The 15,844-nt window shown below is 41.6% G+C and overlaps 1 protein-coding gene across 1 annotated transcript in view; it reads left to right on the forward strand.

The window, feature by feature from the left end:
- Positions 1–1,983: 1,983 nt before the first annotated feature.
- The window catches only part of COX10 (cytochrome c oxidase assembly factor heme A:farnesyltransferase COX10), a 93,790-nt gene continuing 79,929 nt past the window's right edge, over positions 1,984–15,844 (forward strand). The window contains exons 1-4 of the mRNA XM_080994046.1: positions 1,984–2,129; positions 4,929–5,052; positions 5,631–5,955; positions 10,494–10,618. Of these exons, the coding sequence (XP_080850172.1) occupies positions 4,960–5,052; positions 5,631–5,955; positions 10,494–10,618 (543 nt within the window). The 5' untranslated portion in view covers positions 1,984–2,129; positions 4,929–4,959. The remainder of the gene's footprint in view (positions 2,130–4,928; positions 5,053–5,630; positions 5,956–10,493; positions 10,619–15,844) is intronic.

Here is a 15,844-nt window from a genome sequence, read left to right on the forward strand (position 1 = left end):
GGCAGTTTACTGAGATCCTGATGAGCTAGAATAAATCAGGGAGGGTCTGCTTTTAGCTTTGTAGGTAACATGCATTTATTACAGTTATAGAAAAGTGTATTTTTCATTATCTCTATTGGAACTGTTCTTTGGAGAAAAACAAAAAAAGAAGCCAACCGCCTCTCAACAAGGAATCATTTCAGCACTTAATTGTTGATGAATGTGAGGAATGTCCAAATAAACTACAGACTCCAGTGGGGAAAGGTTATTCAAGGCTCCCAGCTTTTTCTTTTGCTTCCAACATTCTACTATAAAGTCAGAAAAGTCCCCAGTCCAGTTCAAAACTCTCTAGGGAAGGTAAATGCCAAAGCCTCCAGCCTGTCTATAATTCTAAAACCAAAACTCGGTTACTTGGCTGTCCAAAAGAAAGAAGCTTCTGAATATTTCTCAGCCTGAGTTTCTTCAGGGAATTCCACTGCAACATCTCACACCACAACCACCAACACAGTATAAACATGCTAGGGTCCAACAAAAATCGCAGTTGTGGGATAAAAGAAGGCACTAAGGGTCAAGCTACATGTGACTGACAGCTGTGTGTAACTGTTGCCTTGTCTGCAGCTGTGGGAGGTTGTAGTCTTCAGCAATGGGTGGCGGGGAGGTGCTTAACCCTTTCTCTTGAGTGATCTGACTACAGTGGTGCCTCGCAAGACGAAATTAATTCGTTTCGCGAGTTTTGTCGTCTTGCGATTTTTTTCGTCTTGCAAAGCACGGTGTCGGGAAAGTTTTGGAAAAGCTTCAAAAATCACCAAAGTCTTTAAAAACCTCAAAAAAGGCTACCACACCGCGTTCTGAGTTGCTCCTTGAAGTCAAGTCGCAACTGTATTAACGGTGTTAAGAAAAAGGAAACAAACTTGCAAGACGTTTCCATCTTGCGAAGCAAGCCCATAGCGAAAATCGTCTTGCGAAGCAGCTCAAAAAACAAAAAAACCCTTTCGTCTAGCGAGTTTTTTGTCTTGCGAGGCATTCGTCTTGCGAGGTACCACTGTATTCTGAATTCTCAGTTGCTCCAGCCATGAACAGTTTTTATCCCAGCAAGAAGGTGGCAGTAGTCTTGAAGGAAGCAGCACTGTGTTGGCCTGGGCAGGATTGTAGTCCACTCTAAATGCACACTTAGATGGATTAAACAAGCTGATATGTACAACATTTCACTAACCGCCCTTCTTGGTTTTTGTCATCAGGAGGCGAAATATCACCTTTTGTGATCCAGAGAGTAAAGAGGGTGGGATTTTCCTACTTTTGACTTGCATGGATGCCTCTATTCGCATGCTCACTGGCTGTGGTACCTAACTCCCAGCGTGAAATCCATTCCTGCCTAGAGCTTGGCTCAAACTAGCTCATTCTGGCATGTAAGTGGTATGTAAACAAAAGAATAAACAACCATCAATAACAACGATCTGTTTCTGTGAAACAGAATTGACCCAGGACGTTTCAGCATGTCAGTTTTTCTGTGGAATTGCTGGTTGAGTAGCACCAACCCTACCATCAAACATCTGCCTGGAAGCACCCTATCTCTTGATTTTAGGTACTTTGCATGATAGAAAATAATGTGCGCTGCCATCCTATATTATTTGTAGACGTTGCTGACAAGACCACCAACGCAAAACACAGCAGCGTGGTCGGCCCGCTTTTCTCCCACGATGTCCTTAACATCAGGGGCAGAAATTCAACAGGCGCAGCTTCGCTTTCTCCCGCTGGCCAGGAGCCACTGCTACCCTCCCCGAGGCTGAAGCATATTTGGAGACACCGGACACGAAGAGGGACCCGCTCTGCACCACCGCAGCGCCTGCGATTCCAGCAAAGCACCTGCCAGGTGCAGCGCGCGACCTCCGCCTGTTCTTTCCCCCCGCCGCGCGCGCCTAGGCTTAAAACGCGACTTTCTCCAGCCGCGCGCGCCGAACTCGCCCACCTCCCGGAAGTCCCGCCTTAGCTCCGCGGAAGTGAAGTGGAATCCGGAGGGCGGCCGGGCGGCAATCATGCCGGGCAAGATGGCGGCGCCCACGGAACCGTGCTGAGGGGAACGAAGGGCAGGGCGGGCACCGAGTCCCGCTCTCTGCCCTTCCTACGCCGCGCACCGCCTCGGGCTCCCGCAGGTACCAAAGGGAAGTTGGGAGGAAAAACCTCGGGGAGCTCTTGCCCCTTCCGCCGGGGCGGGAGAAGAAGGGAGGGGAGGACAGAGACTCTTAGGTGCCAAAATAAGGCGAGAAGGGGCAACGCCTTTTCGGAAGGTGCCAGAGAAGGAATGGCTCTCTCCTCCGGGCTTCTCTGCCTGTCGCTTCTCCTCTTTGCACGGCTTCTTCTGCTCTCGTGTGTTCGGAAGGGCGACTCTAGGTCATAGGAACCTGCCTTGCCCCGTGACAGCGCTTACTAAATGTTATGTGAGGTGCATGTCAGTGGCTCTCCAGGATTTCAAGCAAGGCCTTCCCTTCCCTGGGCATCTGAACCTGGGACCTTCTACGTGCAAAGCAGGGGCACTGCCCGCTGAACAGAAGCAGAGTGATGGTAAAAGAAGCCGAGCCGGAAGAACGAGCAGCTAGTCCAAAGCAGTCTTCTCCCAACAATGCTATAGATATGATTGCTTTTACTAAATGGAAAGGGTTTGCTTTACGGGACCCAAGGCATGTATGCTTGATTACTGAAGCTGGTGTTGTTGGCTACAGCTTCTGTTTCATGGTGCCAGTTTTAGATTACAAGCCTGTGGTAACTTCTGTGTACACAGGTGGTGCCAAATAAATAAATAAATAGCTAACATTCGGGGAGAAAGCAGCCCCCCATTCTCTTTTGCTGTGTTTGCTGACAACAACAACAACAACACCCCACCCATCTGGCTGACTTGCCCCATCCACTCTGGGTGACTTCTAACACGTATAAAAACATAATGAAACGTTAAACATTAAAAACTTCCCAATACAGGGTTGCCTTCAATAAAAAGTGCAACTTGCTAAAAATCATAACTTGCTGGGGTTTTTGTTATTATAGGCAGGGTGAGAAAAATCTTTCTCTGCTTACCCACTCTTATTCAATTATTTTCCTATACTGTACTATCTTAGTTGAACAAAAAGAAAAGATGGTGGCAAGGATACACAGGGAAAGAAGGTGCATTCATTTCAGTTGTATGTTTTAAGGCTTATGTTTAGTGGGAGGTGAAGACTAAAGGGCTGTGTCTAAGGCCTCAAGAAGGATTTTTGAGGGGGTTGGCAGAATGGAGAGTCACACCATCCCTTAAAGTTCTGGAAGACAGTTTAGGGTACAAGGGGGCAATAAGACACAAAGGGTGGATAGTTTTGAGGGAGCTGAGATCCTTTGGATGGTCTGTGGTGATGGAACAACAGGTTTAAAGGTCAGTGTCAGAGATCTCTTGGGATATGAAAATGCAAGATTAACAGGGTAAGGTCAATGAGGATTTGAAGGAAAGATTTGTGTGGATCTGAAAGTAGATAAGACATTGGCAGTGGATGTTGTTCAGTGGTGGAGAACATCCTTTGCGTTACAGAATACCCTAAATACAGTCCCTGGCATAGTTGATTAAACCACACTGGGAATTGTAGCTGTTTGAAAGGAAGAGGGGTAACAGCTCTCGTATGGTTTGACCCTGGTATAAGATAGTTTCCTATTTTCCTTAAGAAGGGGTGTTACATGGAGGTAAATGAAAATGTTGGCAGAGTTCTACGCAGAAATATGGCAGTGAAGAAAGCTTCAGGCACTTAGACTTACTAGTGTCTCTTTTTCAGGACTGTAGTTAATGTTGTGATGGGGAGAAATGAGCTTCAGTTCTCTAAGTGAATTCCCTGCTTCACTGGTTTAAAATATCAAGAAAGGGGCAATTTGGCTAGGATGTTGCACACCTTCCTTAGTGACTTTTCCCCTTTGGCCTCACGTGTTTCTTTAAAATATGTTGATTCTTTTATATATTATCTAGACAATGTATCCCTTGCCCTTTCGGTATTTCAGTTGCTTAGCGTGACTTGCAACAATTAAAAACAAAACCGTCCTCTACAATAAAAGTTTAAACAACAGCATAAAAATGGAAACAGATTCAGCAGGTTCAGGGGTTTTGTGATGGAGAGAGAGAAAATGTTTTACTATGTAGAAGTATTTAAGTTTTCTTTACATTCTCCTTGTTCTCTCCTTTAAATGTGTGTATGACTAAAGGTTTCCCCCTCTCTTCACCGTGGATTTATGTTACAGTACTTTCTTTTCAACTCAAGATTTGTATTCCTTTGAGAGAATATGCACTTTTCCTAGTTAAAATAATGTGTGTTAATAGGCATACTTTATCTGAGTAACTTGTGCAAGCATACAAAAAAGCATGTTAAATAAATGAAATTGTTTGTTCCAGACATAGAAGCTACTTTTTAGTGAGCATTCAATGGAATTGTGATGTGTCGACTTGACGAACTGAAGCACGTACACCAGGCTCATAAACATTGCTTTAGTGTTTGCCTTTATTGTCATGAGACTTTTTACTGTGACAATTAAAAATGAAGTTTTATGGTTGTCTTATATCATAGTTGTAGTTTTTAAGATCTGTAATAAACACACACATTGCAGCTGGTGCAAAAACCAGAAATGTTCTCCTGATGTGAATGTTCAACTCTGGTGCTATTTTAATGGGCAATACCTACTTTTAAGTAAATATTCCATTTTGTTGATGCTTGTCTAGTTATAAACAGTTTTATAGCCAATGGCAGTAGCAGGAGTGGAAAAGATTAGCTTGATCGGTTGTTTGAAAGGAAACACTGAATGACTTCCCCTTGGATTTTGCAAGGATTTTTTGTTTTATGCTTTGTTTTCATTTGCATCTTTTCCTGCTGATGAAACTGAGAATCTGTAATAGTTTTCAATCTAATCTCTGTTGTAAGTAAATTCAGACTTTCCTCCCTTGCTTGTAGGACTTTTTCCAGCACCTTCAAGACAAAAGCCATGCAGCAAATGCCATGCAAGTTTGCTTGTTTCTTTAGGGTCACCAAAGTAAGAGGAGTTACGTTTCAACAGTTAAATTTCATCAAGCGAATGGTAAGTTGGTATAATACTGTGTAGTGCTACAAAAGGCAGTGAAAATCAAGACTCTGCATTCATTGTACTGTATAGATTTCTCGCATAATAGTATTCATTATTTACAAAGGGAAAACAAAGACTATTCCATGAAACTTCTTGAAGGGAAAATAAATAAATAATGTGATTATAGCAGTGATGTGAGGTGAAGCTTTTTCTATAAATATCCAGTGTTAGTCATACACAGAATAGACTGATTAAAATCAGTGCACTTAAATCCACTGATTTCATTGTGTCTACTCTTGAGTTTGCTTTAGTTGCATATCAGCGACAAAGAACTTTCCTTGTTGAAACAGCATAAACAGTTTACAGCTCAAATTAAAACTACTCTCTAGGCCACAATAGCTCAAGAGAGGTTTTCACCTTTCTGTGTATTTGGGATAATGTGACCTATGTATCCAAGCAATGTGATGGAAACCGCATAATCTAAAACTTTTGATGAATTAAATTTGTAGATACTTACATAGCTTCATAGGCCCACAGAATCTATAATAAAAAGTAGTTTATTTTATTTTACAAATTTATATTGTTTTTTTCAGTATGTAACACAGCATAGCAAAACCCTCAGCCAGCGAGCAAAGTTGAAGTCAGAATCAACTGCACCTCCTTTCCTTGAAGGCCAGCATTCAGGTCAGGAAAAAACGGTTATCCATGAGGTCAGATCGGTTTCACCTCTTCTGCCGCCTTTATCTGAGAAACGAGTTATTAATGAATCTGAAGCACTGAAGTCCACAGTAATCGCCGGAGGCACAGGAACTGTAGTAGGACCTGCATCCAAGGAAGAAAAACAATGGAAAGAGATGAAACTAGAGCTGGATGATTTACCAGGCATTTTAGCTCGTTTGTCCAAAATCAAACTTACAGGTAATATTGTTATTCTTTCAGAGGTGTAGGTTATTGCAATATACATATGTTATTGCCTCTCTCTCTCTCTCTCTATATATATATACACACACACGCCACATATAGGTTATATGTGCATGCTTCTCCTATTCTTGTTGTAAAAGTAAGGGCTGCAAAGTTCAATGGCATTACTCTAAAATATGCCTGTTTGGGATGTGCCATGTAGCCAGGCTTTGAAAGGTGAATTCAATTGAGGGTGACTCAATTGAGGATGATGGAGACATGTACTGTACAGCAGTTGTACTCTGATATGAGGAGTTCTTCCTTTATTACCTGTTTGAGCTGCCTTTTTTACATCCTGAGTTGGAGTGGAGCAGAGATTTCTATTTGTGTGCTTGTACCTGGAATTGTCAAGCAGAGTGTGTTCAAGGGTTTAGAGAAGAAAGTAGAAAACCCAAGTTTAATATGCCCTTCCATCTTTGTGCAAGCAACAGACGGCTAAGTCCCCTTTCTCCAGTGTTCCCTTAAACAAAGTGATGTGGGAAGAGAGAGAGAGAGAGAGTTCTATGCTATGTGCTTTCTAGCATGAGTGGATTTATATACTGCTGCTGTTGTGCAGTAATGGGCAGTTATATTCCAGCGTGGCTCCGAAAATGGCGTGGGAGAAAGGGGGACTTCTTTTTGGCTCTCTGCTGAGCTCTTTAAGAGTGCATTAATTTAAAACACCTTTCTTGCTGGTTCATTATGTTTTGTTTCTGAGTGAATAAGATTTGGGTGAGCATGTGACTCTAAATCCTGTTATTTAGTTATAAACCACTGCATCACCAAGCTATATCACAGTGGTTTACAATATAAAAACAAAAAACCAAACAATAAAATTATAAAATGTTAAAAAGAAATTAAGAGCAAAAAGAAATTAAAACTTCCCTGCCTGACCTTTGATGGTGCCCATTTCTTTGCCCTTGCACCTCTTATGGATAGGTATAACCAGGGTACTACAGCATGGTACTATACATGATGTTGGTGTAATTTTCGGCTGTGCAGGCCCAAGGGAACTTAGTCTGTATCCATTCCTTGTGCTGCCAGCTTGTCATATCTTTCTTTGTGCAGTTTAACCTTGATTTAAACAAACCTAAAGTTTCAGTACCTTAAGCTGAGACTGTCTCAGGCCAAGTAATTGTGTAAGCAATCTATCTGTTAATACAAAATCAAAGCACTGTATCCAGTGGTCACACAAGTAGATGGCAGCTCACACAACCAATCTTTCTCTTACTTGTTTCACCTTGCAAAACCTCTTTGGAAGGTTGGGAGGGCCTTTGCTAAAGAGTATGTAAGAGGCTGAAGGGAAGTAATCACCTCAAATCAGGCAGGGAAGCATGGCACAACCCAAAATAAGCATAAATGAGAACCCATATTTGCAGTGGTTGTGTGGGTTGAATTTTAGAACTAAATGTACTTGCTACACATAGTGGATGATGATCGTAGATGCTAATAATGTGCCTCACATGGGTCAAGTAGGCTATTACAATTTTAATTCATTGATTTATTTAAATTAAATACCGCCCTTCATCCAAAGATCACAGGGCAGTTTACAACACACAAAAACAAAATGCAAAACATAACAAAAACAGAAATAAATACACTCCCCCCCCCAACACCATTAAAAGGCCATATATTGTTTTAATACCCAATGGCCTGGTTGAAGAGGAAGGTTTTCCCCTGGTGCCTAAGGACAAGTGAACATTCAAAAGAAGTAATTGTTTTGAAGCTTGGGAATATTGTGTGTTCACTTTTTAGGAATTTGGGTTATTTATACCAAGTACTGTAAAGTCTGAATAGAGAATAAGCATTGTCTTATATTTTGCTTCATTGATAGAATGCTTCTTTATTTAATTGAGTTACTGAGAGCAGGAATTAGTTCTTAAACATTTAAATCTCTTAGACGTTTTAATAAAAAACTCATTATCTTATTTCGTTCCCTAATACTGGTTACAAAACGTTTGGTTTTCTAGGCGGCTCTAATTTTAGTTGTTGTTCTCCTACCAAGAATACAATATAGTACTCCTAGACTTTGCAGTGGTGCACATTCCACCAAAGGTATTCCATAGATTTTACAGATTCTTGATAGGTACTATATTGTAGTTTCATAAAGAATTGTTTTTCTTGATGCACAGAGGAAGCAAAATAAAAGAGTTCGCACTTCAGCTTCTCTTCCTCCAAAAGTTCCCTGATATAACATAGTATCACAATCTGCTTTATTTTTAGGGCTCCTGCTTAGTTTCTGCAAGAAGTGTTACGAACATTTGTTTCAAATTACTGTTAAATGCAAGAATGCTTTAAGTACTTAGCCTCTTTTTAATGTTCATGCTGTAACCTCTAATGAAACATATATAACTACTCCAAACAAATCTAGGCTTACTAAGTAAACAAATTGGTGAGTCTCCTACCACTAGCGTTACTCTTATATTTAGTGTTTCAGTGAACAAAGTGTGAGAATGTAAGGAGAAAAACATTCATGCCAAGCGCTTTAGGAGAATGGTAGCTTTCCTTGGGGAAATATTAAAACCTGCAGTAATATGATCAAATTCCTCCCCCACAAATTAAATAAGAAACACACCTTTTTCTCCAGCTTAGTTTTAGCATAGAAGTTTAGCGTAGGGATTTCATTTTAAAAGCTCAAATGAAAAAGGCTGGGATTAAAATTTAATTTTCTATATTTTCAATGTTCTAAGAGTTTGGGTTTTTATTTTATTGCCACTATTGGAAAGTCATAAGCAACCTTGAGATGGGCATATATGGATTTTTTTTTTTAGCGTACAGTATATGACAAACTAGTGGAATGTGAGTATGTTTGTTTAAAAAAATTTCACGTTTAACTTTAGCTGTCAATGTGCAATCTGCAGACTCTTTTCCTTTAAAGTTTGGAGTCTATGGGAAAGGTGTAACCACTTTTACATCTAGATGTAGCTGCTTTTTGCAGGTATTGGCTGTGTGACCAAGTTCCCCAAGCACTCCTGAAGTTGCCACCCATTAGCTGATGGGTGGGTGACTTCAGTCCTTCTTGCTGCAGGGATCAGCTTCCTCAAGGGGAACCTGATTGCACAGGCAATCCAGCCATGTCTCTAGCTGCCCCACCCTATCCTTAGGGTATGGATAGGTACATATGGAAGGATGCATTCCATTAGGTACCGAGTTCCCAAGCTGTTTTAAGATGTCATGGGTCAAAACCAGGACCTCTACCTGGGATCAGCAAAGAAGCTAATGCACTTAAGGGAGGACTGAGAAAGAATTAAAGAATTCTGAACCAATGATTTTGTTTTGAATGCAATAACTGAACTGAGATCACAGTTCTTCATACAAAATTAACTTCTGCCCCAACTCCAATTTTTATTTGAGCAGTAAAATGTAGGGTTTGCTGGGAAGAGTCATTTTGTTACCATCAAGCAATGTTAGAAGTTTGAAATCTTTGCTGATCTATTTCAAATCACCCAGAGTTTTACCTCCCCACCCACTCTACTTTATAGTAGGCAGCTCTAAAAGTTAGAAAGGCATAGATGAAGGTCTCTAGGTCTTGCTTTAGCCAAGGCCCTGATGATGCACTTGACAGCATAAACTTTGTTTTATGAGTGTGGGATACTGGGCAAGCTTACAGAAATATCTATTCCAGTTGGATAAATGAGAATGTAGTGCAGCTGCTTTTAATGAGATCCTGATAAGTCGCAATGAAATGACTGCCTGAAATTAATCTGGAGAAATCAATGGAGACTTTAATTAGAACACTGGCTACAGTATGTTAGAACTTCTTTGAGGGTCATTGTAATGATAATGCCATACAGACAGCTCCCCCTCCCTCCTTCTATAAATGAACTGGTGTTTTGTTAAAATAAATAGATTTTGAGTATTCGCTCTGATAAATTTAATTAAAACTTCTTGTCAGAATTTAAAGGAAGGCATTTACCTTTACTAATGGAAACCCAGTGTTTCTGACAAAACTCAAATAGGAAGGCAGCAAAATATGTCGTTTGTGATTTTTTTCTGGCACCACCATTGACTTACCTCTCCGCCTCCATCTTTCCTTTATTTAATTTCAGCCTTAATTTTTTCATTATGCTGTTTTTTAACTGTCATAAGGCTAGAAGGGTGGAAGAGAGAGCTGAGTAGTGTGATAGTGGTTGCACATGTGACTTTAGCTTCCTGGTTATGGGAATATGCCTAGTTGCTTGGTGGAAATTGATACTCACCCTAGGCAAGTTGCTAAAGGCCACATGCAGAGAGCATACTACTGTGTGCCAGCATGGGAACACACCCTCATATTTTTGAGAGCAGGAGCAGCTTTTTCTATTTCCCCTGTTTTAATCATGAGGCAAGGGGGAGGACACTGTTTTCATGGCAGTATTATCAAAAAGAGTAAGGATGACTCAGAGCTGGAAAAACCCAAGTTGTCTGTGATGAAGTTGTCTTTATAATATTGTAATTGATATGCAGTGGTTCCAGCTGCAAAACTGTAAGTGATATATTTTATTAACATGTTGGTACTAAAGTGTGTGTTTGCATTACAGCCCTGGTTGTAAGTACTGCCTCAGCTGGATTTGCAATGGCACCTGTACCGTTTGACCTAACGTGTTTCCTGCTTGCCTCCCTTGGAACAGGCCTATCGTCCTGTGCTGCTAATTCCATCAACCAGGTTGGTCCTTCATCATTATCTTGTCTTCACAGCTCAGTGCTATGAATATACAAAGTTACTCATTTTTGCAATTCCTGTGTGATGATAGATCAAAATATGAACATCAAGCATAACATGTTTATTTGGGAACACGAGTTAAGACAGCATTAAAGCCTTGTCAAAGTGGTGCTACTTTTGATGGTATAAAAGCGGCAGTCGGGGTGCAAGCAGTTTTTCTGGCTCCCAAAGACTTCACATATTTCGGCAGCAGTAGTAAAAATAAACAAAATAGACACAGTGCTGGGTTGGGGGGAACTGAGGAAAATTCAGGTGTACATTCTTGAAACTATGGTTTATTGTTATATGAATAAGGTGCTTCTGCCATATAATGGGAGGGAATTTCAAAGGGTAGGTGCTGCCATGCTAAAGGTGCAATTCTGAGATCGTGTGGAATGGACCTTTGGGTAGGTTTGTATCAGCTGGATGCCCTCATGCAGAATATAGTGGTCAGCTGGGTATGTAGGGGATGAGATTATCTTTTTGGTACCCTGTTCTCATGCTGCATAAGGCTTTTTAGTCCAGTACAGCACCTTGAACCTAGCCTGGTAGCTAATTCGCAGCCAGTGCAATTCTTTCAGCAGTGGTGTAATCTGATTGTGATATTCCACCCTACTGAGTGATCAAGCTGCCACCTTTTGCACTAGTTGCAGCTCCAAGGGCAGCCCCACATAAGCACATTGCAGTAATCCCATCTGGAGTTATGAGCGCATAGCCAACAGTGGTCAGGCTATCCCGATACACAAATGGCTGGAGCTGTCTTACCAACCCAACCTGGTAAAATGCACTCCTAGCCACCAAGGCCTCTAGTGACAGATATAGATCCAGAAGTGCTCCCAGATTATGAGCCTGCTCTTTCAGTGAGAGCATGACCCCATCCAAAGCAAGGAGTGGACTAATTTTCTGGACTCGGGAACTACCTACCCACAGCAAGTCCATCTTTAGAGGTTGGTTTATTGGCTGTCATTCAACCACTGAATCCAGGCACTGGTCCAGGGCTTGCATGGCCTCTCCTGATTCAGATGTTACAGAGAAATAGAACTGGCTTTTAGTAGTAGTAATACTACTAATCATGTGTATAGGGCAGAGTTCACAGAGCCTTTATAGTGGTACCTCCGATTATGAACTTAATTCGTTCTGGAGGTCTTTTCTTAAGCCGAAACCGTTCATAACCCAAGGCACGCTTTCACTAATGGCTCCTCCCGCAGCTGTTGCACTGCCAGCATGCAACTTCCGCTCGCATCTCGGGGCAAAGTTCGCAACCAGGAGCATCTGCTTCCAGTTTAGCGTAGCTCATAACCCGAAGCGTTTGCAAGGAGGACAGTACGTAACACAAGGTTCCACTGTAAAGTGGTACCTCAGGTTACAGACACTTCAGGTTACAGACGCTTCAGGTTACAGACTCCACTAACCCAGAAATAGTACCTCGGGTTAAGAACTTTGCTTCAGGGTGAGAACAGAAATCGCGCAGCAGCGGCGCGGCGGCAGCAGGAGGCCCCATTAGCTAAAGTGGTGCTTCAGGTTAAGAACAGTTTCAGGTTAAGAACAGACCTCCAGAACGAATTAAGTTCTTAACCTGAGGTACCACTGTATAGTTTTTTTAAAAAGCATATTTCTTAGTTTACAAAAGCGTATGCAATGTCTCTTTTTTCCAGTTGCGTTTTCTACAGATCAGTTTCATTTGTTGTGAGACATTAGTGTTACATTAGGAAGGAAAGGGGGAAAGAAGTAGAGGGGGGAATGGTGAGTGGGGTGGGGTTGGGTGGCAATGCTTCTATTCTACTTAGTATATGTGAGCCTTTATAGTTTTTGTGCTTTCCCTCAAAATATACCTGTGGAGTAGGTTACTGGTTGTTACTGAGGCTGAGTGACAAATTACTTTCGTGTGATGTTGGCATCACAAAAGAGCCAAACTACACATGACATAATATCGGAATTTGCAACTATGGTGATGCAGTATAGATGCAGTAGGTCCTTTTTGCAACAAGGCAGGTGGAGGCAACATCACTGAACAAGTGACAAATACAAAGTCATAGAATCGTAGAATTGTAGAGTTGGAAGAGACACTGAGCATCATCTAGTCCAGCCCCCTGCCATGCGGGAATATGCAGTTGTCCCATACAGGGATCGAACCTGCAACCTTGGCATTATCGGCACCACACTCTAACAAGCTGAGCTCCACCAAAGTCTTGAACAAAAGGCTTGTTGAGCTACAAGATTTGTATATGTGTAATATAATGCACCACCCTCAAGTCCGGGGGGTGGGGTAGAATAGGAAAGAAATCCCAATGATTAATTGCCCATTTCTGTTTTATTAAACAAGTAGGGGGGGGGGATGGAAATCCCACCTGTGATGTGATCCTGGAGGCAAATTATGTTTTCCTCAGTCTCAGTCGCTTTACCTAACCTGCTTTTACTTTAGTTCAATACCCATTTTAGGGTTGTAAACCTGTTTTCTGATCTCCTTATGAAAACTGAAAATCAAGCTTTTGTAGTGTCAGATCTTTATGTAGAAAGAATATCTTTTTTTGGAGTTCAGAGATTGATTTATGGCACTGCCATGCAGATAAAACGTGTAGTGTTGTTTACAACAAAACGTACAACATTGAAATATTGAAAGATTGCATGTTCCTCTTAGAAGTCAAGTGCATTCTTCTGAGACTGTGGAATGGTTCAAAGTGGAAGAAGATTGTAAAGATGAAAGCAGGATGTTTAAAATGGTTTGAATTTAGTAGTTGAAAGATAAACTGCTATGGTTAGGTTTGAGTGATAGTACCTTGAGAAAGAAGCAGATGGAATTGCATATCTTGTATAGAACTTCTAAAACTTACAGTGGAAATTAAAGAAAACAATGCACAGGGAAAGAGAACAAATCAAAAGTGATGATATACTAACCCCTTCTGATTTGTGGGGGGCAGGAAGGGGAATGTTTGCCTCAGATAATTGTATTGCACATCTGCAATAGCTGTACTTCTGGCATTTGATGTAAAATGCTTGCTAATTTTTGTTCTTATAAACATTTCTTAAAATTAATAAAGAAAAGCCAGAAGATGGCTCTCTATGCACTGGCAGCACTAAAATGCATTGTACCTGGGCTTCCCTTTGAGGACCAGTGGGTTTTCAGCTGGAACCCACTGGAACTGAGTTCTAGCACCTCTTAGTTGTGTTCCGGCAGCTCTGTAGTGTGGTGGTCTCACTCCCCTGCACAGCGCTCAGGGCTGCGCAACAGGGGTGGTGAGTGGCAGGGCGATTTTAGTGATGTGATGGCGGTGTAGGTTGGTGGCAAAAGTTTGAAAATTTTCCCTGCGGCTTTGGGTCAAGCAGGTGCTTCCCCTAAAGAAAGCTCAACTACTTTGGGTGGGTGCTCCCCCTAAAAAAAAGGAGAGCTCTGGAACCTCATTTTCTATTAAAAAAAAGCCCTGTTGCAGACCATTTGGAAACTACAATTAGTGCAAAACACAGAAAAATATTTATTAGGCAGAAATGGATATTTTCCAATTTTGAAACAATACCTCAGATTCCATTTCATTTATCACAGAGTGTTGGTTTTGATCTAGATGTAACCCTAGATGTAGGCTTCCACATTTTGATCACTATGACAACTGTGCCATTTCCCTCTAGTGAGCATGATGAGCCCCAGTTATACTCTAATCGTGATGCTGCAGAGGTGTGCAGGGTTCATCCTGGAGGTTGTGCAGCCATCTTAGTTCCAACTTTGGCAGGACAGCTGGAGATGGTTTGCTGAGGCACCATACAGGGCCAAAGTGGCGCTCGTTCCAATTCCCTGCTCTGGAGCACTTCCTTAGCCAAACTGGTAAGCTCCATGCATCTCTTTCCTACAGGAAAGTGTGGTGGTGGTGTTCTTGGCTACTGTGGTGTTGAGCTCTTGACATTTGTTTCATTCTATAGTTTAATTTTGTTTTTTGCCGTCTGTTAGGTTAGCTTCAGTTGAAGGACAGTGATTCTTATGCCTGGATACATGTGAAAATGCTATGTAAGATTTTTCCTATGTTTACACTGGGCAAAATAAAAATGCAGACTTGGAGCAGGCCCATTGAAGTCATTGGACTGGAGTCCATTAATCGTGAAATGGATCTGTTCTGTTTATCTGTTCAGTTTATTCTCAACTGCAGATGACCAGGTTAGGAATGAATACCAGGATTTTAATATTTTGACATGTTGAGTCTTCCTGAACTTCACCTAGTTGAAGCTTAGAAAGACAAAGGGAGGCTATTCAGTTAGTGGTGCTTGTTCTTGGTTTTGCCTCTGGCCACCTGCCAGACCAGAGAGAAAGAGATCTGAGTTATGTGGGCGCATGGTGTGGTTTTGGTTTCCTGCGGGAGGGGTGCCAGCAAAGCAAGAAACCAGTGAAAACTGATGGGGCTTCCTGTTGGACACAAGCCTTATCAGTCCATACCGGCTGGAGTGTTGGAATGCACAATCCACACAGCTAACCACATTGTATTAATTAGGAGGGAGCAGGTCAGCTCACTGCCTTCTGTCTTCAACAGAACGTGGAAGGAGCATGTTCTTCACTGCCTTTGCTTCCTTTGGAAGGAGGGGGGAAAGCTTTAAGACAAGGTTTGAACAACCACAAACATCTGAATACTGGATTCATTTAGTTTAGAGAAACTCTTCTGTGAGATTCTGAGCAATGTGCTGACACACACACACACACACACACACACACACACACACACAAAAAACACACACGGAGGAAGTCCTTTTTCTTCTGTGTATGGCATGGTGAGACAACTTGTAGCTGCCTGGAATTTTTTGAAATTAATAGAGAATGGAGAGCCAATGCGCTTGACTTCTGTATAGTTCACTTGAGATTAACACCTGATGCATCTCTGTCTGTCTTTCTCTGAAGTTTCCTTTTGTTTTGACTGAGCAGACGGCCTGCAGCAGGCAGCGCTTCCTTTCATCTTCCTCTGATGATCAAAAGATTGCCAAGTGGTGGATATTAAAACCTGGTGTTTAAGCTCTGGAGTGCAAGGCTGTCAGTGTAGGAGGCAGCCAATGATGTAATTTACAGTATATAATAAATATAGGAGAAGTGCAACACTGGAAGTCTATCTCTGTGCTCAAAAATGTTCTGATATATGCTGCTTTGATATTTTAACTGCTTGGCAACCTTCATTAGTGGTTACTGTGAGGATCATAAGTTATGGCTAGTCCGATGATTCA

Source organism: Podarcis pityusensis, assembly GCF_964106645.2.
Source record: "Podarcis pityusensis genome assembly, chromosome: 2".
Classification (NCBI taxonomy): Eukaryota; Metazoa; Chordata; class Lepidosauria; order Squamata; family Lacertidae; genus Podarcis; species Podarcis pityusensis.